This window comes from Macrobrachium rosenbergii, chromosome 40 (assembly GCF_040412425.1).
Source record: "Macrobrachium rosenbergii isolate ZJJX-2024 chromosome 40, ASM4041242v1, whole genome shotgun sequence".
In the NCBI taxonomy this organism is placed as follows: Eukaryota; Metazoa; Arthropoda; class Malacostraca; order Decapoda; family Palaemonidae; genus Macrobrachium; species Macrobrachium rosenbergii.
Window position 1 is genome coordinate 1,607,939 of NC_089780.1, and position 23,909 is coordinate 1,631,847.

The 23,909-nt window shown below is 40.8% G+C and overlaps 1 protein-coding gene and 2 non-coding genes across 9 annotated transcripts in view; all 3 read left to right on the forward strand.

The window, feature by feature from the left end:
- Nucleotides 1-23,909, forward strand: part of LOC136826031 (proprotein convertase subtilisin/kexin type 7-like) — a 74,633-nt gene that overhangs the window by 47,898 nt on the left and 2,826 nt on the right. For all 7 annotated transcript variants that reach the window (XM_067082893.1, XM_067082896.1, XM_067082892.1 and 4 more), the window contains exons 9-10: nucleotides 12,119-12,222; nucleotides 15,446-15,631. In XM_067082893.1, the coding sequence (XP_066938994.1) occupies nucleotides 12,119-12,222; nucleotides 15,446-15,631 (290 nt within the window). The remainder of the gene's footprint in view (nucleotides 1-12,118; nucleotides 12,223-15,445; nucleotides 15,632-23,909) is intronic.
- Nucleotides 1,799-1,902, forward strand: LOC136826393 (U6 spliceosomal RNA). The gene has a single exon (XR_010849596.1). It is a non-coding gene; the product is annotated as a U6 spliceosomal RNA (small nuclear RNA).
- LOC136826399 (5S ribosomal RNA) lies at nucleotides 3,402-3,520 on the forward strand. Its single transcript, XR_010849602.1, has one exon. It is a non-coding gene; the product is annotated as a 5S ribosomal RNA (ribosomal RNA).

A 23,909-nucleotide genomic window follows, 5' to 3' on the forward strand; every position in this document is an offset into this window, starting at 1 on the left:
AAATGCCTTGGTTATATCTCTACATACTAGGTTGCATAGGTACTTTCTTCTTCGTGATAGTGCATTACTTTCATATTTTGTTCATGAGACTTACCTGCCAGATATATATATAGCTGTATTCTCTGAAGGTCCGACAGAATTTCAAATTTCGCGGCACACGCAGTGGCCGGTCAGGTGGTTAGTACCCATTCCCGCCGCTGGGAGGCGGGTATCAGGAACCGTTCCCATTTTCTATTCAGATTTTCTCTGTCGCCGGACTGTCAACACCTGTTGTCAGTTCCTCCGCCTTTTGGATTTCGAAATTTGTTGTCACTTAAGTATTTTGGTTGTTTTTTGGTATTCGACTGGATCTGTGACTTGGCATACGCTCTTTGTGGACCGTTTTTGATTTTGCTTTTGACTTTTCTTATAATTAAGATGTCTTACCTCTAGCTATCGAGTCTGTAGCTTGGGTGAATGTAAGGTGAGGCTATCGAAGACTTTGATAGTTCCTCACTCTTTATGTATATATGTAAGGGTGTTCAATGCTCTATGATAATCGGTAATGAATGTGTGGGATTGTCTGAGGGTGAGTGGAAGCCTATATGCTTAAATTGGAGCGTGATAGGCTGAGGAAATCTTCCTCCTAGAGTGCATCCTTAGTTGGACAGTCTGGGTTTTCTCCGACTAGTAACCCTGTAATAAATTTATTACTAACCCTGTAGTTTGTTGCTGCAGAAGGTAATTCCCTGGCTCTCGTGTGGAGTCAATGCGTGCTCTTGAAACTAAAGTGAATGCAATTCAAACGCATAGTGTTAGTGCTAGTGGCCCTAGTGTTGTGGAGGGGGCGTCAGATCGGCCCTATAATGCCTCTAGGCCTGGACCTCTGTCGAACTCCCAGGACCAGGGAGGGGGCATGTCGAAAGCCGCATGAGGGTTACGGGGGCTTCCCACCGATCTGGCGTCCCTTCGGCAGGTCCTGATGACGCTACCCAGGCTGCCAGGGATCGTGCTCAGGCACGCATCCTGAAGGATTGCTTCTCGTCCTCCGACACGTCCTCCCCGCCTCGGGTTGGAGCTCTCGGTTGGACTCTCGCCCTCTTAAGAGAAGCTTAGAGGAGAGGACGCTTCACGTCCTCTTCCTCTAGACGTTTGTACTCTTCCCCGAAAGTTGCGTGGATATTCCTCTGCAGAAGAGAATAAAGTGTTTTTCGAATGATCACTTTACTCGACCCCTGTCGCGCTAAGGCAAGGGCTAGAGCTTCTTCCCCTGTGGAAGGAAGTATCGTCTCTCGCCCCTTTCCTTCTCTCAGGTTCAGCCCTTTCTCCGAGAGAGTGGCTTCTCCAACGCGTAAGATTTTGTTGGGTTTGCAACAACAGCTGGATGCTCTCATGAACCTTTCAAGATTCGTATCTGCCAGTTAAGAGGTACAGACTTTCACCTTCGTCTCCCGCCGGGAACGATACAGAGCGTCTGTCGTCTAGAGAGAGTGTTTAGTGGCTTCCTATTCGTCTTCCCGAGTTGAGGTGTTGGCCTTTTCTCTTGTCTCGCGCCAGGAGCGCGTCTTGCTCTTCGTGCGCTTCTCACGCTTCACGCGCTCCTCACCTTGGCCTTTCAGCGCGCGCGCTAGCCATGACGCCGCGCGCCACGCTGTGACTCTCTTCTAGTACTTGCCACGGAGCCTCTCGCGCGTCACGTCATGACGCCCCGCGCTCGCTTCGCCGTATAGCTTCAAGTCTTGGGTTGACACCGCTCCAGTTGTTCATCATGTCGCACAACTACCCGCTTCAACATCTGATGTCCTTCTTAATTTAGCCAGTACTTGCTTCGGCAGTACATATACTAATTGGAACGATACAGAGAAGATTAGCATGGCTCTTGCGCAAGGATGACACGCTAATCGTGAAGCGTTCCACATTTGTTATGTTTACTATCGTACTCTAGTTGACGACTTCTTCGTTCGCGGTAGTTCCGCTTACGTATCGGCGAATCGGAACTACTTTCACCACTCACTCAAGACCCTCCAGCTGCGGAAGAACATCCTCTTTCGTCACAGCCTTTGTATGAAGAGAAACTTCTTTCGTCTTCTTCTTCCTCTGATTATCAGACTCTGGCTTTTTTCTTAAGGATCTGTTTCCTGAGACTTTTCAACCGTCGGCTCCTCTCTCTCCACCTTCGCAGTTGTCTTTGTCTTAAGGGGGAGCGTTTGTGAAAAAATCGGAAATAAAATTTTCTGGGATATTTTATATATGGCATCATACATATCCTGACTATCTTCTCAGAAAGTTTTATTTAAAAGTTCGCCACAGTTAGAAGTTATAAACAAAACAGTAACCTATCATAGTCAAATTACATTTTTCATATAATGTAATGATATTGTCAGTATATTGGTGGTAATTTCCTTTTAGCTATGAAATAATATCTAATGCGATCTATGGCAACCCTGTGGACATAGACCACGCATCAGCTTAAAGACAGGAATGCGCGCAGGGCAGTCAGTGGCAGTCAGTCAGTAGCAGCTCAGAGCTTGACTAAGTAAAACGTCGCGCTGGCCAACCTCAGCCGTGTTTTGACACTCGCTTCATTTAGCTTCATTTAGCGAAGTTATATTACTTTGCAGGTCTATTTTTGGCTTTTCATTATGTCATAAAAACATCAGACTGTGTAACGGCAAGCAAATAAATACACAGAGAAGCAAAAATATCGTTTTTCTCAAAACTAAAGTTATCGACATTCAAACTGCATCTCCTTCATAACGCTTGCACCGATCTCAGATACAAAAAGTAAACGAAAGCTAAATGTTTGCATAACAAAGGGGCTTCCATGGGAAGCAACACGAGACCCGCACCACGAGAGAGAGTTTTTTCCCGAAGGAATGTCACTTCCAAGAGAGGTAGCAAGTGACTCCCTTCATCTCCAGACTCCCTTTGCAACCAGGCTTCATTTTGCACAAGCCTGGAAAGAGTGAGGGGCAGACGTTTGGTCCCTCCTACTGTTAGAGAGAGGTTACTTGATTCCCTTCCTGTCTCCTCTTTTGTTTTTGTTTCCCAACTGCCTTCCTGTCAAACAGAAAATTGTTTGACCTGCTCGAACAGATGTTCGAGCGGAGAGCAGTGGAACAGATCTTGGACTCGGTGTTCCCCGGGATTTTACTACAGATTGTTTCTAGTCCCGAAACTTTCAGTAGGCTGGAGACCCGTCTTGGACGTCAACAGGTCGAACAACTTGGTCCGGAAGGAAAAGTTCAAGATGGAGACCTCGCAGCCAATACTAGGAGCCCTTCATCCCTGGGATTGGATGGTATCTTTGGATCTCCAAGATACTTATCTTCACGCCCCAATTCATCCACGTTCGGTGAAGTATCTCAGGTTGTCTTGGGGGACTAGACGCACCAGTTCAGGGCTCTCTGCTTTGGACTCTGCACAACGGCCATACCACGTTGAAAACACCGCTTCTCGTCCGATCAGCGAAGTTAAGCAACGTTGGGTCTGGTCAGTACTTGGATGGTTGACCGCCTGGGAACACCAGATGCTGTTGGCGTCACATTTTGCTCCGAGGGTGTTTACACGTCTCATGAAAAACGTTGCGATGCAGTTGCATCTGTCGCACGTCAGGATCTCACTCTACTTGGACGACTGGTTGATTCGAAGCGTCGTCGGCGAAGGTATCTGGAGGACCTTCAGTTGACTCTGCAACTCGTGAAGTCCCTGGGACTTCTGGTCTGTGGAGAAGTCGCAGCTGATCCCCTCACTGTCCATTGTGTCTGGGAATTCAGATCTATTCAGCGGCTTTTATAGCGTCTCCGTCGCAAGAACGGCAACTTCTATGTACTGAAAAAGTTTCGGCCTTCTTGGAAAAGGAAACATGCTAGGTGAAGGAAGGAATGAGTCTGCTGGGGACCATTTCCTCGCTGGAGAAGTTTGTTTTCTGGGAGTCTGCATCTCAGGCTTCTTCAGTTCTTTTGTTGGAGAACTGACAAAGCAAGGAAGACTTGAAAGAGGAATTGAGAATTCTTCCTTATATAAAGAGGATCTGTGGTGGTGGCTCGATCCAACGGAATTGCAGAAAGGGATCTCCCTCAAGCTTCTGAACCCCAACCTAGTGTTGTTTTCCGACGGGTCGTCAACAGGTTGGGGGCAACACTAGAGGGAGAGGAAGTGTTAGGAACCTGGAGAGAGGAACAGGTGTCCTGGCACATCGACTTCAAAGATTTGGCGGCTATCTTTTAGCTCGCCAATTCTTCGAGGTCCAAGTTTGCAATCGTGTAGTTCTAGCAAACTCGGACAATACTACTTGTTCCCTTTCAGCCTTGCAAGAGAGATTATTCTTTGAGCCTATGCTCGCAACATTTCGATTCTCACAAGTTTTGTTGCAGGGGTCGAAAATGTTCGAGCAGACCTGCTCTGTTGGCGCCATCAACTCCTGCCGAAGGAATGGACCCTTCATCAGGAGGTTTGCCAAGATTTTTGAAATTTTGGGGTCGCCATCTTGTGGATATTTTCACGACCTCAAGAACAGCGAGGCTCCCTCTATAAAGCTCATCTGTACTCGACCCTGGGGCAGTTGCGATAGTTGCTCTTCCTGGGATTGACGGGAATAGATGTTTTCGCCTTTTTTCCCGTTCTAAATTCTGGGAGAAGTCATACGCAAGTTCGCGGCCTCACAAGGGACGAGGATGACTCTCATCCCCACGTTTTGGCCTTGAACCACTGGTTCTCGGAGTTTCTCTTCTGGTTGGTAGACGTTCGAGGACCCTTCCTATGAGAGCAGACCTGCTCATACAAACCCACTTCACGAGATATCTTTGAATCTCCCCGCTCTGAACCTGACTGCTTTCAGACTATCGAAACTTGGTCAGAGCGAAGGGGTTTTTCTGGCCAGGTGGCACGGGCCATCGCTAGAGCCAGAAGTTCTTCATCTAAAGGATATATCTAGCGAAGTGAGCAACCTTCAAAGGTTGGTGTAGAAAGAAGGGCTTTTCCTCTTCCTCTATCACTGTGAGCCAGGTTGCGGATTTTCTCCTTTACTTAAGAGAAAAACTCGATATAGCAGTTCCGACTATCAAGTGTTATCGGAGCTTGCTTTCGATTGTATTCAGACACAGAGGATTAGCTTTGTCTGACAATAAGGACCTCCACGATCTTACGAGCTCTTTCAAGACGTCCAAGGTTCCTCAGCTGATTTCCCCTGCTTGGAACTTGGACGTAATGCTCAAGTTTTTGATGTTTAGTCCTTTTGAGCCTCTCCACTCTCTGCATCTCTTAAGGATGTTACTCGAAAACGGCATTCCTCGCGGCGAAGAGAGTGAGAGAAGTTCGAGGCCGTCATGTGGGCTTCAAGGAACACAATGCTGTCTATTCTTTAAGCCCTAAGTTCTTGGCTAAGAATGATAGGTCTTCTAACCCTTGGCCTAGACACTTTGAAATTAAAGGTTTAGCAGACCTTATTGGACAGGAACCTGAGGGAGTTCTATGTCCAGTTAGAGCTCTCAAGTACTACCTTAAAAGAACACAGGACACTCGTGGTCCATTGGATGTTTTATGGTGTTCTGTGAGGCAACCAGTTAAACCTATGTCGAAGAATGCACTGGCATTCTTCATTAGGGACGTCATTAAGGACGCACACACTAGTTGTGACGACTCCAACTTCAAGTTGTTGAGAGTTAACGCTCACGAGGTGAGGGCAGTTGCTACCTCCATGGCGTTCAAGAAAAATATGGTACTCAGTGACTTTTTTAGTGCCACATTTTGGCGAAGTCAATTCGGTGTTTGCCTCACACTCTTGGCAAGATGTTTAGGTAGCATACGAAATTGCTTTTCGCTGGGACCATACATTGCTGCTTCAGCAACCTTGGGGACAGGGGTAACTCTGATCCTATCCCCTTTTTAATTGTGTTTTTGTGGTTGTTGGGTCGACTACTGGAGGCAGTCTTCCCAATCCTTTGCAAACTAACGCTTTAGGTGTTGGTTAGGTGGTTAGTAATGCTCTTTTGTCCTCTTTGTATGGGCTATGATCTAGTCACATTGTGGTCACGCCCCGTTGACAGATCATCTAGAAGTCGCCAGCTATATAGGTCACTACCTCGCTGGGGTCTCTAGTAAAGCAGAAGCAGACTAGAGTGACAGTAACCACTCAGTCAGCTACGCTATCAGATAAGGAACCAAAATAATTTTACCAATAATTGGTTTTTCCTAATTCTTGGCTGTCTCTACCCCCTCCAAAGGTGGTATTCAGCTATATATATATCTGGCAGGTAAGTCTCATGAACAAAATGATATTTTAATGATAAAATAAAGTTTGTTCATACTTACCTGGCAGATATATATATTTATATTGCCCTCCCTCCTCCCCTCAGGAGACAGTGGCGTTAGAAAATCTGAATAGAAAATGGGAACGGTTCCTGATACCCGCCTCCCAGCGGCGGGAATGGGTACTAACCACCTGACCGGCCACTGCGTGTGCCGCGAAATTTGAAATTCTGTCGGACCTTCAGAGAATACAGCTATATATATATCTGCCAGGTAAGTATGAACAAACTTTATTTTATCATTAAAATATCATGTTGTTGCTATTGCAATTTGGGTTCCTTTTCCTTTTCTAAATCCATAGTGATTTTTATTGTGTAACTGATTACCTTCTAGGAAAAAACTAAACTGTTGTTAATTATTTTTTCCAATAGTTTACCAGGCTTCTAGTAATGATATTGGTGTATAAATCTCTACCTGAAACATATCTTTTCCTGGTTTGGGTATTAAAATCATTATTGCATTCTTGAATATAATTGGAAAATGTCTCGTTGAGAGAACTCAGTTGTATATGAAATGCAATGTCTGGTAAATTTTGAATTATAACCATGTTAATTCCATTTCTTCCTGGTGCCTTGTGTTTAAAATTTTTAATTACTGAGTTGATTTCCCACAACTCTATTTTCCTTGTTAGTGGACAATCTTCATTAAGTCTGCTAATATCTGCTGCATGATGCAGATTTGTTCTGTGTCTACGTTGCTCAGTGAATTCATTAACTGCTGCCCCGTGTTGGTTGTCGAAATTTTAGTTATCCTCCTGAGTTATTTGAAATATTTCCTGCCAGTAGCTTTGTGCAATACTTCTTTCTCTTTGTCATCCTATATTTTTTCATTCCTATGCTGTATGTAAGGTGATGCATTAGTTTTGGTTCCCATCAGTTTTGAAATGGAGCTCCTAAATTGTTTTGGATTATTGTACTGTAGGCCTATTTGTGTATTTTTTATTAGGTCTTCCCAATTTTGATGATATAATCTTGAATTTTCTTGTACTAACTGTTCTTGTAATGATGCATATCTTCTCATTAATGTGTTGTTCCAACCTGTTATAAGTACTGTGTTTTGAATGTTGTTGTAGTGCCATTGTATTAATTTTAACTTTTCACTGTTAATGGGGTGTTGAAGTGTAGTGTATTTAGTTATGGGAATATGATTTTTTATAGCTTCCTCTATACTTTTGTGCTATTTTGCAAGTTCTTCATTTACTGTTTCTTTTGTTATTTCTATTTCATTTGAATTTATTGTTGGTTGTCTACTCATTTTCTTTCTCTTTCATCTTTGAAGCTTTCCCAACTTGCTCTTTTTACATTTGGTTTTTCTAAGGATGGAATCCTGATTGGATTTGTTGACAAATGATCGGAGAAGTCAGACGGGTAGCCTAAGGGAGGTCGGTGTGGTCTGCCCTTGGGTAGTTGCCCCCTCAGTTGAACCTATTGCTAAATCCCAGGTTGCAGCCAAACGTCATTGGAAAGGCATTTCTTTGGACGCTCATCGTCTTTCCTCGAGTTTGGAGGATTCCTCGAGTTCGGAGGATTCCTCTCCAAAGTGGCAGTGGCACTTTGTGGATGAGTCACGTCCGCTGAAAAGACATGCTAGTGGTATTTCGTGTTTGTCTCCGGTACTTTGCAAGGAATTTAAGGATCCCTTGGATAATCCTCAGCCTTCGTGTAGTGGTTGGGACAGTCCGGAGTGGTTTTCTGTGGTTCCTCCTGTTGTAGAGTCAGGAAATATCTTCTAAGTGCTCTTTGTCTCGTAAACACTCAGATTCTCGCAGAGTATCTTCTGATCGTCTCCCGGTGCTAGAACCTGCTTTGGCTCCCGAGTGCCCAGTAGTGATGAAGACTCCCTGCTGTTGTCAATCGCCAGACCTCTCTCGAGTGTCCGGTAGTGCCGGAGCACCCATTGGCACCCAAACTCTTGTCAGTGTCTGAGCGCCCTTCTTCTCTCAAGCGCCATAGAGCACCTGTGTTTGTCCAACTGCTCTGTGTCTCCTGAGGTTCCTGTTTTTTCGAACCACCCATCGGCGCCTGAGCACCCAAGAACCACTGGGTGCCCTCCTTCTAGTCGATGCTTCTTGTGCTCCTGCTTCTGTTGCAGCTCCTGCAGTTGTTAGTGTTCCTCAGTCTAGTCTGCTTCAGCCTTTGACTAGTGCCCAGTCGGCTTTTTCAGTGGACCCTATCCAGAGCAAGCTGGAGAATATTTTGAGCTTGCTTACTAAGGCTCCTTCGGCTCCCCAGTGAAATCTCTCCTTTCCATATTTACCTTTACCTCGTAATGAACACTTCATATTCTTTGGAAGCCTGAATTTGAAGTCAGTGGCCCCTGTGGGCTTGTTCCATACAAATAGGGTTCATCTTCTGAATAATAATAATAATAATTTTCATCCAAAGAGAATTATGTAAACTAATAGCATCCTAAACTCTCCAAATTTCATTTTAAACTTGCTGACAAGCTACTACCATTTTTCTTTCACCTATTCTGTGAGCTACCTTTTTGGCTATCCCAGTAATAGATATCTATATAAACTAATCACTTCAATTCTTCTACCATTCATATTATAAAACATTATTCCAACATCCCAGTTTCCAGTTAAAATTTGTTACTCACATTTACTCTAAACTTTGTCTTTCATTGGTTTTCAAAGTTTTGTGTTGGTAACCATGGTTAGTATTTGTTCTTCTTCAGACATCAACCATTTCACACTTAATTCGTGAACCTTTTTTTTTTTTTTTTTTGCCCCACAGCCTCTCATCAACATCTAATGTCTTTTGTCTGAACCCTTACATCACTCCAGCCACAGGGACGTTGGACAGTCATGGAAACACCACTCTTCCCCCATGTCAGACCCATTTTTTACCAGTTCAGTCACTCCCATCTTTGCAATATACCAGACACTTCTCTTTCTCAATTCTTCGTTTTAACGTGCTTTTTTTCCCATTTTTATATGGGGTAAGCACGATGCCTTCTTTGAAGGACTTTGATTTGGCGGTGGGGTAGGCCGTAGTCTCGATCGGCAGCCCTGCCTGACATCGCTTAGACCCCGGTAACGATATGTGTACATGTATTGTACCAAATCCCCAACTCCCTTTCTCCCAGCAGCGAGGAGAACTGGGTGGTTAGGTCGACAGTTCGAGACGTGTGAGGTGTCTGTTATGTTTTTAGAAGATGTTGGAGTGGCTTTGTTTATGTGTGTATTAGTCTGTAACACCCATTTGCTTTCAGCAAACCTATCCGTTGATTACATACGTAATCCCGGGGTGTCTACACGGATAGCAAAGTGTCCGCCTTCTCTGACCGGTCGGCTGCGGGGATTGAACCCTCGCCACAGATTTCTATGAAGTCTGAGGTTGCTGCTCTACCAACCAAGCCATCGAGGCTCCACACTTCTCTTCTCAATACAAATCCTAAATCAACAAATCTTTCGACTGTATATCCTCAGCAGCTTCCACATTGCGTCATTGTTGATGCTATCATAGGCTTATTTAGGTTCATGTATGCCACATTTAGCATTTACATTGTACTTGAACACTTATATAACAGTTTCATGACAGAAAGATGGTCTACACACCCTCCTTTTTTACCTAATTCACACTTTCCCTGGTATGCTGAGGAATGTTATGCCTCTGTAATTCTTAGTGTCCTTCATCACCTCATACAAGGAAACAATTAATCGTCACACAAATGTCTTTGTAACTATTCCCTTATCCAGACATACCTTACAGTCTGGTCAGACACCACTCAGTGACATCAAACTTTCACCACATACCACAGCATCTTGTATGTAATCCCATCACCTTTCGGGACCTTTTTCCAGCCTCTTATCTGGTCATCTTTTGTCCTCAACAATCTTTTCCCCAAATATTCAAACATACAGGGTACCTTTTATACATGTATTTTATCATTCAGCACTGCCTCATTAACCCTTCTCGTTAGTTATTTCTTGTTGAGTCACTTACTCACACTAAGATTCTTGCTTATATTCACCCATCTGTTTTCATTACTTTTCTTTTTTTTTACTCTCTCTCTCTCTCCTCCTCTCTCATGACTACCTTATACATCCTTCTGTATACCTCTGCATGATCTTTTCTGTCATCGTCATGGTACTAGGGTCCGTGTTTGGGGCGGGGTGTCACAGCTTAGAGCTGGGTTTGATGCCTGGTGGCCTTCTGATTGTGCAGCAATCACATTTGCCTTGAATCTTTGCTCTTTGCTCAACTAAGAGCCAGTACTTATCATTTACCTCTTTCTCATGTTTATTTCCTCGTTTTTATTAGTTTTCTCCCATTTGCTAAATGATTTAATTTACTTAGCTCCTCCTTATCTTGCTGTTTAATCTCTCTAACATCCTATTTTCTCTGTCTTGACTGTCAAAAAAGGGTACTATTGCTATGATTGGTATTAATTTCCAGAGGCATATGTATGAGCTGTGGTGGTCTCATAAACCACTTAATAATGTTTGAACCTGAGAGGCATTATGAGTTGTCATATTGATACCTAGAGGGTGGAACCACCTCCAGGATCAGCTTGTGGATTCCAGAGGTGGGGTGATGCTTCTGATACACTCCAACAATCTGTTTGGTTTCCACCAACACAATTAGTATGGGAGAGATTGTATTATTTTAAGTCTCAGCCCCAACAAGCTTGTTGTGCTTACATGTGTAATTTTGTTGAAGCTGTCACTTTTGGGTATGGTAGGGTAGGGAGAAGATATTTTGGTGTCATCTCTTACCAGTGTATTGGCAGAGTGGTTAACTTCATAATAGGTGCCTGGTGTCCTTATAAAAATCTTCAGCCAATTTCTTTTTAATAATAGTAGATGGATGAGCCCAAGGCTTTGGGCTAAAACAAATCCTGAATAATCTTGATTTGTCCAGAAATGAATATGTTGTAGGTGAAATATGCATTGTGAAACTGGTATTGAGAGGCCAGTAAGAGAAAATAATTTAACAAAAAGAGCAAATGTACAGTATATACTGTAGAGCAGTGACATGGTCTTTAAAAAAAATTAATTATATATGAAGGAGATGACAACTTGAAGAGCTTGGGTTCATGATTATCTACAGCATTTAAAAAGTAGTGGGATAGAAGTAGCAGAGTGAAGGCCACTAAGGGGTGTTTAAAAAACCATGAAAAAAGAAAGTAGATGAATACCTGGACTAAATGGCATTCAACCAGAAAGTTATATCATTACTTTATTATTATTATTATTCAGATAAACATTATTCATATGAACAAGCCCACAGGGACTTTGACTTAAAATTCAAGCTTCCAAAGAATATGGTGTTCATTATGAAGTGAGAGAAGGTAAAGGGAAATACAGAGCGAAGAGATCTCACTTATTAAAAAGAAAAAAATAAATTATTAATAGGTAAAAATGTATTAAAATACCGAGAGAATAGCATAAGGGTTTTAATGCATTGCAGCTTCGCTTGAACTTTTGAAGTTCCAACTGCACGACATCCTCAGGGAGACTGTTCCACAGTCCAACTGGGTGAGGAAGAAAGGACCTCTGGAACTGAGAAGTTTGACAGCAAGGTTTATTTACAGTACTGTATATTGGTGCTGCTGTTCAGCGAATCGGGTTGCTCTCAGCGGGAAAAGGGGATCAGGGATCAATTGTGAATATGAAAGATCTCTGTTAAAATACAACTTATGAAAAAGACAGAAGATTGGAGATAGTACGTTTCACTTCAAACCCCATCATGGCAAACCTAGCATAAAAACATTAGTGATAACATTGATATTGATAATAGTTGGTGTCAGAACAAACCTAACAAACCTAAATTCTCGTATTGAATCCTTACCTCTGATTTTTTTCTATTTAATGTTTTTCCAGGTTCGTGTGACGATAGAGCATGAGTATAGAGGAAGTTTGAAAATAATTCTCATATGTCCGAGTGGAACCAGATCAATTCTTGCTACCCCAAGGGATGCGGACAAGTAAGTCTTTTCTTTGAGACCCAAGAAGTGTAAAATATTACTAAACTCATTGTTATGATCCTTTGCCCTTAGAACATTGCTTTTTACATTTAATTTTTATAGATTCCATTTAATTCTTCTCCATCTGAATATCCATCTTCAATTTTTTCTGTTCCAGTTTTCACTTATCAAAACAGATGATATTGTGATGAATTAGCAAAACACACATGATTTTGGAATACAGATAATCCCACTAAAATTCAGAATAGGTGAGGTTCAACTCTATCCGTGATATTTAATACATTATTGGTGAACTGTCACAAATATCTATATTGTTAATAAATTCATTAGAAATACAATATATAATTGAACACCCATACACTGTCAAGATCTATGCATTATTTTACATCAAATATCAGATAAACCAAAAGCAATAAAAAATTGAAAATGCTAAGTGAATATTAAAATTAGAGAAACATTCTGTACTCATGGTAATTAGTGTTCAATCCATGCGGCTTGATGAAGCCAGCCATCATTGCTGAGAATTATCTGTGCCAGTGACAAGAGAGGTGGAGGACTATTTGGTAGTTTGGGTCCATTTGGAATCTTGACGATAGCTGAGATATATAAAAAAGGAGGTCATGGACAAAAAATGTTTAAAAAAATTGCTTGGCTGTGAAAATCTCTTTCCATGTCTTTTTGTGGTAGGAATGAAGACCAAGCATGGTTGAGTGATGACTGACTGTCATTTTTGGAAAAGGAAGAATGTGAATTTTCATAGAATGATTATACCTGTCTGAGAGCTGTAGCTCAGAATTTATAATTAATGGTGAAAATGAATACAGTGCAGCTATAAAAGAACCCCTTTTGATACAACTTGGTGGGTAACCCTCAAGTCTGCATTTTTTGGGAGGGCATATACACAATCATCTGTTCCTCAGTTTACATTGTTGTTTCAATACCTTGATGCTTTTAATGCACTTCGTTCAATTCCAAGTGTTGTGCAGAAATCCGTCGGTGCTGGTCATGAAGTTCATATGATTTTTCCTTTACATGCAAAATCTATACTTCACTTCCATAAAGGAGAGTTGGCTCAACATTCTCTTCATACATTCCTACCTTGACTTCCTTTCACAATTCAGGTCTCAGTCATTTACACAAAAGCAGTCATTTCTCTGGTTCACCTGTTCTGTGAATCACCTTGTCTGTCATTCTGCCATCATCTCTTATATTTACTCATAAACAATAAAATGCATCAACCAGTTCCATTTTTTCACCAGCCATATTAACATTCACGGCTCCATCTCTGTTTTCATTTACCTACTTCACCTTACTCTTGCTCACATTTACTTTCAACTTCCCAACCTTGTAAACACTCAAACTCTCACTAGTTTCTGCAATTTCTCTTCATAACTCCCAATTAGCAGAGAATCATCTAATGTCTGCTGTGACACGAAGTCCAAAAAGGTACAGATATGTATAATGCTGCTTTTCTCCCCTTTCAGAGTCAGGTTTTGAGGTACAATAAGCATCAGTTGTATACTGATTTGCCAGTAGTGTTTTGTGTGAAATCATGGTAACACTGGACCAGGAAAGGGGTCCATGACCACATTTGCATATGTAGCATTCTGAATGGCTATCTGACATACTGTTACATACTATTTCCTCATACGTATTTCATTAGCACAGGACATCAACAGATGGGCTTCCTGCAGGCAAAGGAAGAAGAAGCCTAGTTCTTGCACCTGGAATCTTCTCATCTCTTGAGTTGGGTCGGTCATACAAACTTTCCCACGATGGTTCTCGCAGAAAAATACTACAGATTGTGTTGACTTCAAGAATCAGTTGGATTTTTGGCTGATGGGGTAGATTTGCTGACATTGGTGCCATGATTAGTGTTAATGACTGCTGCTGTTGGCAGGGAGTTGTTGGGAGTTTCACTTTGTGAACTGGGCATGAATGTCGAATGGTGATTCTATTGTAGCTGCTTTGTCTTGTAGTGGTACTCCACTGTGGGTTGGCACCTATTTGGCACTCTAAGTGGCTAGGTAGTACCTTTGTTGTTTGATGTAGATCCACATCAGCATCTCTTGAGGAAGGCTGCCTTTGAGCAATTCAGTCTCCTTCCCTGCATCAAAAGTTTTGCCAGGAGCTGAAACACACTAATTATTATGGCACAACAAAGTGTAATAAAAAGCAGTGTTCCTGAGCATATTCCCAATGTCCTTCAAGATGAGAAGTTGTGGTCTCAGGTGTGATTGTATTTGGTGATCATAGGCATAGTATTATTTAAGCAGCTTGATTGCAAGTTTGTCATTTTTCATCACAGAACTGAGGTAACACAGCAAGTGTTTCAACCTTATTACATCCATGATAACAGTACAACCATGAACTTCAGCCTTGAAAATAGACCAGAGGGAGGTAGGGATAACAATCTCTGGTAGTTATACTCAGAAGGGTGTGTTTGGGGTGCTGTTTTATTGGCACTAGCCACACTTACAGTGTCACTTGGTGGGTGGCTGATCTTTCTCTTGATCTGACCAAACCACATATGTCCATTTGCTAGGAGGCATTATGGATCTCAAAATGCAGCCTCTGAGGCCTATTCCATTAGTATCTCTTAATAACTTTTGACTTGATGCAATAAATTATCAGTGACACTTTTCAGTAGCCTGTGATGGTATTCAGCTGTTGATTGATATAGCAATTGTTCAGCTTTGATGTGCTGTAATAATACTGTACAGTATTGCCACTTCACCCTTCCCAGACTCATAACACAACTTGAAATGGGAGTTTGTACTGTTCAACATTTAGCCTTTACTGGTGGTGGATGACCTCTGAAAATGATTAGCAGCAGTGTGTTAGAATGGGTTGTGCTTTACTCAGTTCATTTGTTGTATGGATTTATGATGGCTAGTTTTTTACTTTGAAACTTCTTTGAAGGGATTAATTAAAGGCGATCTAATTTAAAAACCATTTTCACATAATATTTCAGTGATTTGATTCAAGTGTGGCTGGTACTGCTGCCAACTCTGAAGAGTGGCAGATGAGTGCAGACTATCATAATTACCAAGCATGGCCAGCTTGAAATGCACATAGCAGTATGGCTGTATTAAAGCAAGATTTTGTATTCATAGAACATCAAAAGGAATAAAAGGTTTTTTTTTTTGTCTTCTGTAGTACTTACAGTGAGAATAATAGTTTATGTAGTGGTACTTAAAATTTTATGATTCTCTCTGCACAGCTCCACCAAAGGCTTTAAAGACTGGGCCTTTGGCACTGTTCGTTGTTGGGGTGAAGATCCCGTGGGTCGATATCAGCTGAAAGTCATTCACACCCGTCACCAGAGCCTGAAGGGTACCTTGGTGTCATGGCAACTGATACTGCACGGTTCATCCATGACTCCAGAGGAGCTGCAGAGAAGGAGAGGGTGAGTTGTACATACTCGGGTTTGTATGGGTACATTGTTAACAGTAACTATTTAAATTTTACAAATGTTGCCAAAAGTAAGGAAGTTCTTATATCAAGAAGAGAAGGGTCATTAACCTCATGGTATGATGTGCACCAATCATGAAAGTTTATAATTTTTTTTTTTTTTTGGTACCTTAACAAGAACTCATGCAGTACAGTGTGATTGTTCAAAATGACTTCCTTACAAGTTCCTTTCTAGTGTCAAGAAATTTCTTAAACAACTAAATATGTGTTGCAGCTCAGGGACACTTATTTAAATTTCAGTGTCCACCTTAGAGGCTTGTATGTCAATTTAGAGAAAGTTGAAAACTATTTTCGGAGAATTACCCCAATTGGAGAATAAACAAGAATGAAAAATTGAATTGTAAGCACAATTATGGTAGAGAAATAATTGTAATGCATAAATAATTTACTTATTGTCAGGTAGGTTACAAGATTTCTGTAGATCCAAGAAAAAATGGTGATGAGGAAATTGTTATTAAGTAGAATTGAAGGTAACTGCTGCATCAGGTGCACTCAGTTTACATAAAGCCTTTTCCATCATTTTCATAATTGCTTTTTCTCCATTACTCTATTCACCAGTAAATCGCATATTTTCACCACATCTTTATAAAGGAGACATAAATAACCTGTAGTCATTCTTTTTTTATTAAAAGAAATAAAGAATACAACAAAGCCAAATTACAAAGTAGCTGTAACATTCGCAAGGGTGTTTTGTGCCAGTTCCAAAGTAAGGTGTGGGTTGTCACTGGGTTGTTCCTGGAGGTGTTCTTGTGTAACTGTGCCTGGGGTAAGTTCTAGGTCATGTTTTGCTCAGGCTATACTGGTTGATCAGCAAGTACAGTGACTCGTCTTGACCAACTGTTTCAGGTGGTCAAGGGGTGCTGATGTTGTTTGCACCTAGGGGTGCTTGCTCTGTTGGTGTTGCAGTCATTATCAGACATGGGTCTAGGTTGGAAGGGAGCCTAATGCTTGTGGGCAGTAGGAACATTTTGAAATTCAGAGGTTTTTTTTTCTTACTGGGATACGAGCACCTAGAGTAGCCGTTGGTGCCTTGGGCATGGGACCTTCCTAATGAATTCTGTATTTATTTTTTTTTATTGGTCTCTATTATGATGTTAATTTGATGAGCTTTTCTCTTGTGGTTCACTATTGCTCCTTCTTATACATGACAAGAGACCCTCTTTATTATAGTCATACCCACATATGACCCAGATATCCACAGACAGGACATTTGAATTGGTATGCTGTGTTAGTCTACTATATAGGATCTTTTGATGGGGGACATGGGCTATTCTTTTTAGTATGGCTGTTCTGATAAAATATGGTGTGAAACATGAAAAACAGTGAGTTAAAGCCCCTCTTACAAAAGCTGTCATAGCTGTCCACTTACATCTGGATGGGCACTCATTCTTGCCATTGAGCCAGAGGCCAAGGTTAGTTGTCTTTGCTTTGTAGTTGGCCTGTTTGGGAGACAAGCACATAAAAGAAGAGTAGTTGGCCATTGTTGCAGAATCCAGCTGTGTAGCTCAGACAGGTACATTCTTGAAATATCCAGCAGAACTGCTTCACTTCCTGGACATTGTCAGTTTTTATGGAAATAGTCAATAATTTACATAGATTTTGGGTTTATAGATGCATTTGTGAGCAAGAACTCAGCATCATTAGAGGCAGTGGTCCCATTTCCAGCTCAGTCCTTAATATTCTCTAGAAACTTGGCAGATAAACAAAGGTTTTCAAGGTCAGGCACATTACTAGATGATTTCATTGAACCGTTTAGCCGACTGGTAGGGTTGCAGGATTTGGGTATTTATAGGAGAGAAGGGGATTCCCTAATTTGTGGGTTTTAACATTCCCACACCTTGCCTAAACCGTGATCTCCGGTGATGAGGGATGTAGCATTTGATGCAGTGTTGATCCCTTCAGTTATCCTGTTTGTCTCTTTCTTGATGTCATCTGTTGGATTAAGTTGCTCAGATTTTGTATGGTCAGCAAGAATTTAATTCAGTTGCTATGATATTCTGAGGTTTGTATCAGGACAAGGGCTGTTGTCGCATCAGTTTGACATGTTAATGGCTTCTTTTGCCTGAGCTCCTTACAGCCTCCTGTAGTTGTCAGATTAAGATGTTTCTGATCTAGTTACCACATTCTGTGAGGGCGTGAGCAAGGGACAGAGGCTGCAGGGTATCAGAGAAGGCGATGGCTCTTATATCGTTGTATAGAATCAGGTAATAACTCAATTTGAAGTCTCATAAAATGGTACACTGTGGCAGCTAACCCAAGTGAAGTAAGGCATTCTGAAGGATTATGGTCATAATTATAAAAAGTATTCATAATCAGCATACAGTTTTAAGGAAAACCCAATTGCCATGAACTTGCTTAGCACACTCGTACATGCTAGAATACTCAAATTGAGAAAAGCAAAATGAAAAGGATTGAAAGTATAGCTAATAAAAAATATGAATAAATAAGTAAATAACAAGCAAATAAGTTGAAAGCTAAAAAGTAAACAAGTAGAATATATAAAAGTCTGCTCAAGCAATAGAACTAAAAGCATAGGGCTTAGGAGTGGTTGAGACAACCATCTGAATGGAGGGCCTCCCTTCTACACATCTCCGTATCCACTGAAACAGAAGGCTCATTGAAGTACTATTACAAATCGCTGAAGTTGCAACTTGCTGGTGCTGAAGGTCCAACTTCCAGGGAGGCAGAAACAACACCCCAGTACATGTCAATATTGGACCAGCATTTATTAGTCAAGCCTCTTTGAGAACCTTGTGCATCAACTACAGTTGATATTCTTTTAGCAGAGGATGTCTCAGCATTTCAAATGTTCCTCTGTTTATATACTGTATACTACTAATGTGACCCTAGCTCTGGATTTGAAACCATCATTTCCTGATGCTAAAACCAGCAGCATGTTTTCAGTGTTTACTGATACTGATGAGCTTTGTGCCATCTTATCAGCACTTGGAAAAAACTTGAGAAGCTTTATAACTTGTCAATTCCCAATGTCCACGACAGACTTGACTAAGCATGCATTGATAATGGTACTCCTGAATGGGATATTTTTGTTGAGTCATTGTAATAGAAGAGTACTGTTTTGCTAGGTACCGGCATACATTAGTGAGCAAGGAAAAAAAAAAAGAAGAAAAAGAGTTCAGACAACTTGGGTAGGGACATAGGAACTTGCATACAGAGGAGGAATCCTTTTTCCTTCCCAAGCATAAGGAAGAAGAAGGGATGCTTGGCTAAAAATTTATGCAAGACAGGTTGTTAGTAACCTCACATTCTGGAAATGATCAGATCAGCTGTCCCAAGGAGATAAAAACCTGCCCTTTGACATCTAAGAACTGGTCACACATGTTTACTTGCCTCCTGGTTTGTAATGAATTGGTAATCTAACCCTTTCTGCAGTGACTGTCGGGTTCTCTCAATTGTAAGACTTGGTTGTTGCATTTACCAGTCTCAGGGACCGGCAGATCAACTTCCTCTGCAAATGTCAATGTCAACAAGAATAGGGTAACCCATGCCTCCCTAGGATGGTGTAAAAAATTAAGGGGCATGTTAAGTTTTCTGAGGAGGCTAAATACTTCAAAACTTTAATCTCCAGCTTTTTCATTTTCATGTGCAGTTGTACGAGTATGTTTTGGTATTCATCAAACATATATAATTTTAGTGCTTATTCCTTAAAATTATCACAATTTTTCCCTTTTTCATCTTAGAAGAAGAATATGGAATTTAGGCCAAAGGCCAAAGTGCAGGGGCCTATGAGGTCATTCAGCACTGAAATGGAAATTGACAGTAAAAAGTTTTGAAAGGTGTAACAGGAGGAAAACCTCACAGTCAGCCATGCAGTTACTGCCTCTGGCCCAATAATTAGTGTAGGCTGCTAGCTTGGCTGTGCCAGGTTATGTTGCTCATAACAAAAACCTCAGAGTGCCATATACCCATTGCCATATGACTTGTATTACTATGTTTGCATGTAAATGATAATTATGATGAATTCTGTTACCTCAGCCTCAGTTCAAAAACAATTCCAAGTCTCGGCACAAGCTCCACAAGATTCTCAGATTCCTGGTTTAAATCGTTAGCTTCAATTCACTTACCAAAATCAAGTAACACACATCAGTGTTTTCAAACCTTCAAGAGAGGTCATCAGTGTTACTGAGATCAATGCCAAAAAATAGTTTTGTTGTAATTTTTTCCTTATTTGTATCTAAACTCCTCATTCCTAAAACTCATATTTTATTTTTCAGTAGGAAATGGCTTTCTCTTTTCTCACAAAAATCAATATACTGTAATAATAGTCTTCAAAGTTATGAAATATTCACTGAGAAACAGAATAAAACTTTTTTTTTAGAAGAATTACTGGAGAGTGAAAAATAGCAAAAATTGAGTCTCTGCTGCAGCTGCGAGTAATTTAAAGAAATTCCAGTTCCAAACAGCTATTTACGAAATGGTTGTAAACATCAGTAGTATATTAGCATGATGCAAAATTTCAAGTGAAGGGATTCTGTCTTCAATTAAAATGAGGATGGTCCACAGAAAATGTATATGATCTTAATCATAATTGTGATGGCATCAGCTTTTTGAATTTGTGATGATGGACAGTGGAGGGGGAGGCAGAGTAGCTCAGCCACACTCAAACCATAGATGGGCTATCAAAAAGTGACTTATAACTCATGCCCTCTTGCTCTTGTTTTTCACTGCCAGTGTAACCAATTTGCATGGATGAGATAAAATTATATAAAAGGTTAAAGGGTTAATCTTAAAAACTTATGCTACCGTCAAGGTTGCAGTGATCCCCAGACAGTACCCATTTATGCCTTAGAAACTAGCAGGGGAAAGATTTCAAGTGAAACCGGGGGATTAAATCGAGAGTATTTATTGAAGATCTCATCTAGATGTTTTTAAGTTCTATAGAGAGAGAGTGTGCGTTAACCTCAGAACAAGTGTCATTGTTCAGGCACTGTGGATTGCACAATGATTGAAATGGGCAAAGGGAAGCTGAGACTTGTGGCCAGGAACCAAATTTATGATACGGAAAGAGGGAACAAGAAAATATGATAAAAGAGAATTTAGAAAAGGGGCAAAAGATGGTCTTCCTTAGCAATGATATTTTGCCATAACTTCTAAATTTGTTATTTTCTACTCCCTTTTTGCTCTTGTAAGACCGGACATCCAGTCTCATGCTTGCCCAAACATACACTGAACAGTCTGGCATCTCACATGTACTCTTTTCGTACCATAAAAATCTGACAACACTGAATATACTGCTGTAAAAAGTTTTTCCTCATCTCCAGTCAAAATTCCGTTATTTGGGTTATAATATCAAAAGGAGTTAATGACCCAGCAGCACTTGGTCCTATGCCTGGACAAATGGGGTAGGCATACGGGTGTGAATATTCTAAAGAAAAAGATATAGAAAAAAAGCAAGACCAGTGGAAAAAAAAGCACCAACGATATTAGCACTGTGGTACAAAAACTAGGAAGGTAGTAGTGATGGAAGCAAGAAGAAATACGTATATTTGTTTGCAGTGAGTAGAATTTAAGGAGCATGAATAAAAAATGGTAGCAGTGTGGAGAATTTTACATTTTGGTGGAATGTCAGTGAGACAAGACAATGGAGTACGTACTGGACAAAGATGCTTTGGCAGATGTGGTTGAAGGGAGATTAAAATGGTTGTAGGAAAGAGAGTGAATGTTGTGTTCTCATCATTTTCACCACTATCAAGATGCCAGAAAAAGAAAACGAAACTTGTGGAGCTTTATCTGATGCATTGATGAGTTTCACTCTCAGAAGTCATGCTTAATAAATGACTGACAGAGTTGGTTATTAAGAGGTAATAGGAAGATATAATTCCTGAGAGAAACCTGGAGGGAGAAAATTACTGGCATTCTAACAGAGCCAAGGATTAAGTTGCTGAACAGAAAGTTAAGAACCCCTGAAGAAAAGTTCATTGCATATAAGAGAGGAGAAACTAAAATGCACATTGTACTGGTATACTAGATGAGGCATAACTTATGCAAATAGACTGGTGCAAGCTGATTTTATAGTGAAACAAATATGAAAAAGGGTAATTTCAATAAATCAAACATAAAAATTGAATAGTATTGAAAGTTGATGGTGAAAACCATTGAAAGAAACTTTGCTAAAGGCAGTAGCAGTATGAAGTGGGACATCCCAGAAGGGACACATTTAGAGAAGAGACATAGTGGGAGAGTCAAGGTGTAAAGGGCGATTGAAGAAAAGAGCGCACTGTTGTTGTGGCAGAGGGTAGGTACCAAAGATGATAGAAAGGTATACAAGGAACAAGGAGTAGTACTAAATGAAGAGTGGCAGGGACGAAAAAGATAAGAGGAATGGATAAAAAAAAAAAGTCAACACAACAGTGGGAAACAAATTATTCAGGTTAGTGAAGGGATTGATGAAGAACTTGGAAATGAGAAATAGCTAAAGTATATAAAATATGAAAGCTTGGGAATGAAAGTTAAAGGATCAGTGAAATGATGGAGGCCATATTTTGAAGGTCTTCTGCATGAAGAGGTTGAATGTGAAGCGAAGGATATGTCACTTAGCAGATGGACCAAAAAAGAGCGCAACATCTGAAAAAGGTGAAGAGAACTCTCAACAAATGAAGAAGGGAAGGGCCCAAGGACCATCAGGAGTCAATAGAGATTTAATAGTATCCACATGTATTTCCTTTTTTAATCAGTTTCTCCTCCTCTATTTTCATGGTGGAATGCATCTTCTTAATTTCTGTACACTTAATTGAGATCTTTTTGAGTGGAATGGCAAATGTGAAAAGTATGTGATTAGTTTTGCAGTAAGGTTGTATTTTTAGATGTAGAAATGGGAGTCCATATTATTTAAGTATTAAATTGTTGCAATTTTTCTAGTCAATTTTTCCTAATTATGACAAATATGCAATTTTATATACATAAAATTGTATTGATTAGGTTGTAAATTGTTGCAGTTTTTTAAGTTAAGATTTTGTATAAGCAACTTACCAAGTAAATTACATTGCTATTAGTTTCACTCGCTCGGCAGCTAAAATTTTTAAATTCGCAGATTGCGCTATTTTGTTTTGGTTACGTGACTAGCCCACCAACTTTCGGGGAAAGAGAGGAACAACTAGCAAATGGGCTTCAATATGTTTCTGCCAGCTGATGGCTGTACACTAGATGTTAGCAGCAGCTTACTGAATTGAATTCGTCTTTTCCTGTTGTATTTAATCGTTTGGCGAAGTATTCTGTCATGGTAGCCGTTACAGCACATTTAGATAGTGTTAGGTTCTTTTAGAGCTTTAGTTGATTTGACTTATCCTGATTTTGACACTAGCTGACTTGGTTTTACGTAATGTGAGACCCAAGTTTGTCTAGCTTTAAGTATTGCAGCAACGGCTGCAATACTCGTTTGACCAAGGAATCATATGACTCTCATACGATCTGCACAGGCTTAGGGGACAGGTGTGTTCAGAAGAATTAAGATGTAGCGAATGTGTTGATTGGGACTTAAAAAATGGAAGACTCTGAAATCACATTGGAATAATTTGGATAGGGACAAGAAGAGGAAAGCTACTTCTGGGCAGACCAGCAAATCTTTAGCTAGCCAGGAATCTCATAGTTCTGTAGATATTGATGATGTTGACGTTCCTGTGATTTCTATTAATGCCACTGCCAACCCTTCTCCTGTGCAACCCTCTCCTGTACCTGGCTCTCTCGCTTCCAAACCTAACCCCATGACCAGCCTTGAGTTAAAGATTGATAAAATGTCCGAGTTGATTGTCGAATCCATTGCACAGTTAGCTTCGTCTGTTAAAGTGATCATAGATAACAAGTGATTCATATCGCCCCGTAGCGTCCAGTGTTGGTGTTGTGTCGGTGGAGCGCATAGTAGCGCCCAATGCAAGTGAAGTGTTGGTGGAGGAGGTGGCTGCCCAGCCCACTCCTAGGCAAAGGTCAATGGCGTACTCCCCTAAACCTGGGAGAAGTCAAACTGGTTCCCTAAGGGAGGTCAGTGGGGTCTGCCCTCTGGTAGTCACCCCCTTGGTTGAACCTGTTGCTAAATCCCAGGTTGCAGCCAAATGCCACTGGAAAGGCATTTCCTTGGATGTTCATTGTCTTTCCTCTAGTTCGGAGGATTCTTCTCCAAAGTGGCAATGGCGCTTTGTAGACGAGTCGCGTCGTCTGAAAAGACGTGCTAGTGGGCTAGTCACCTAACCAAAACAAAA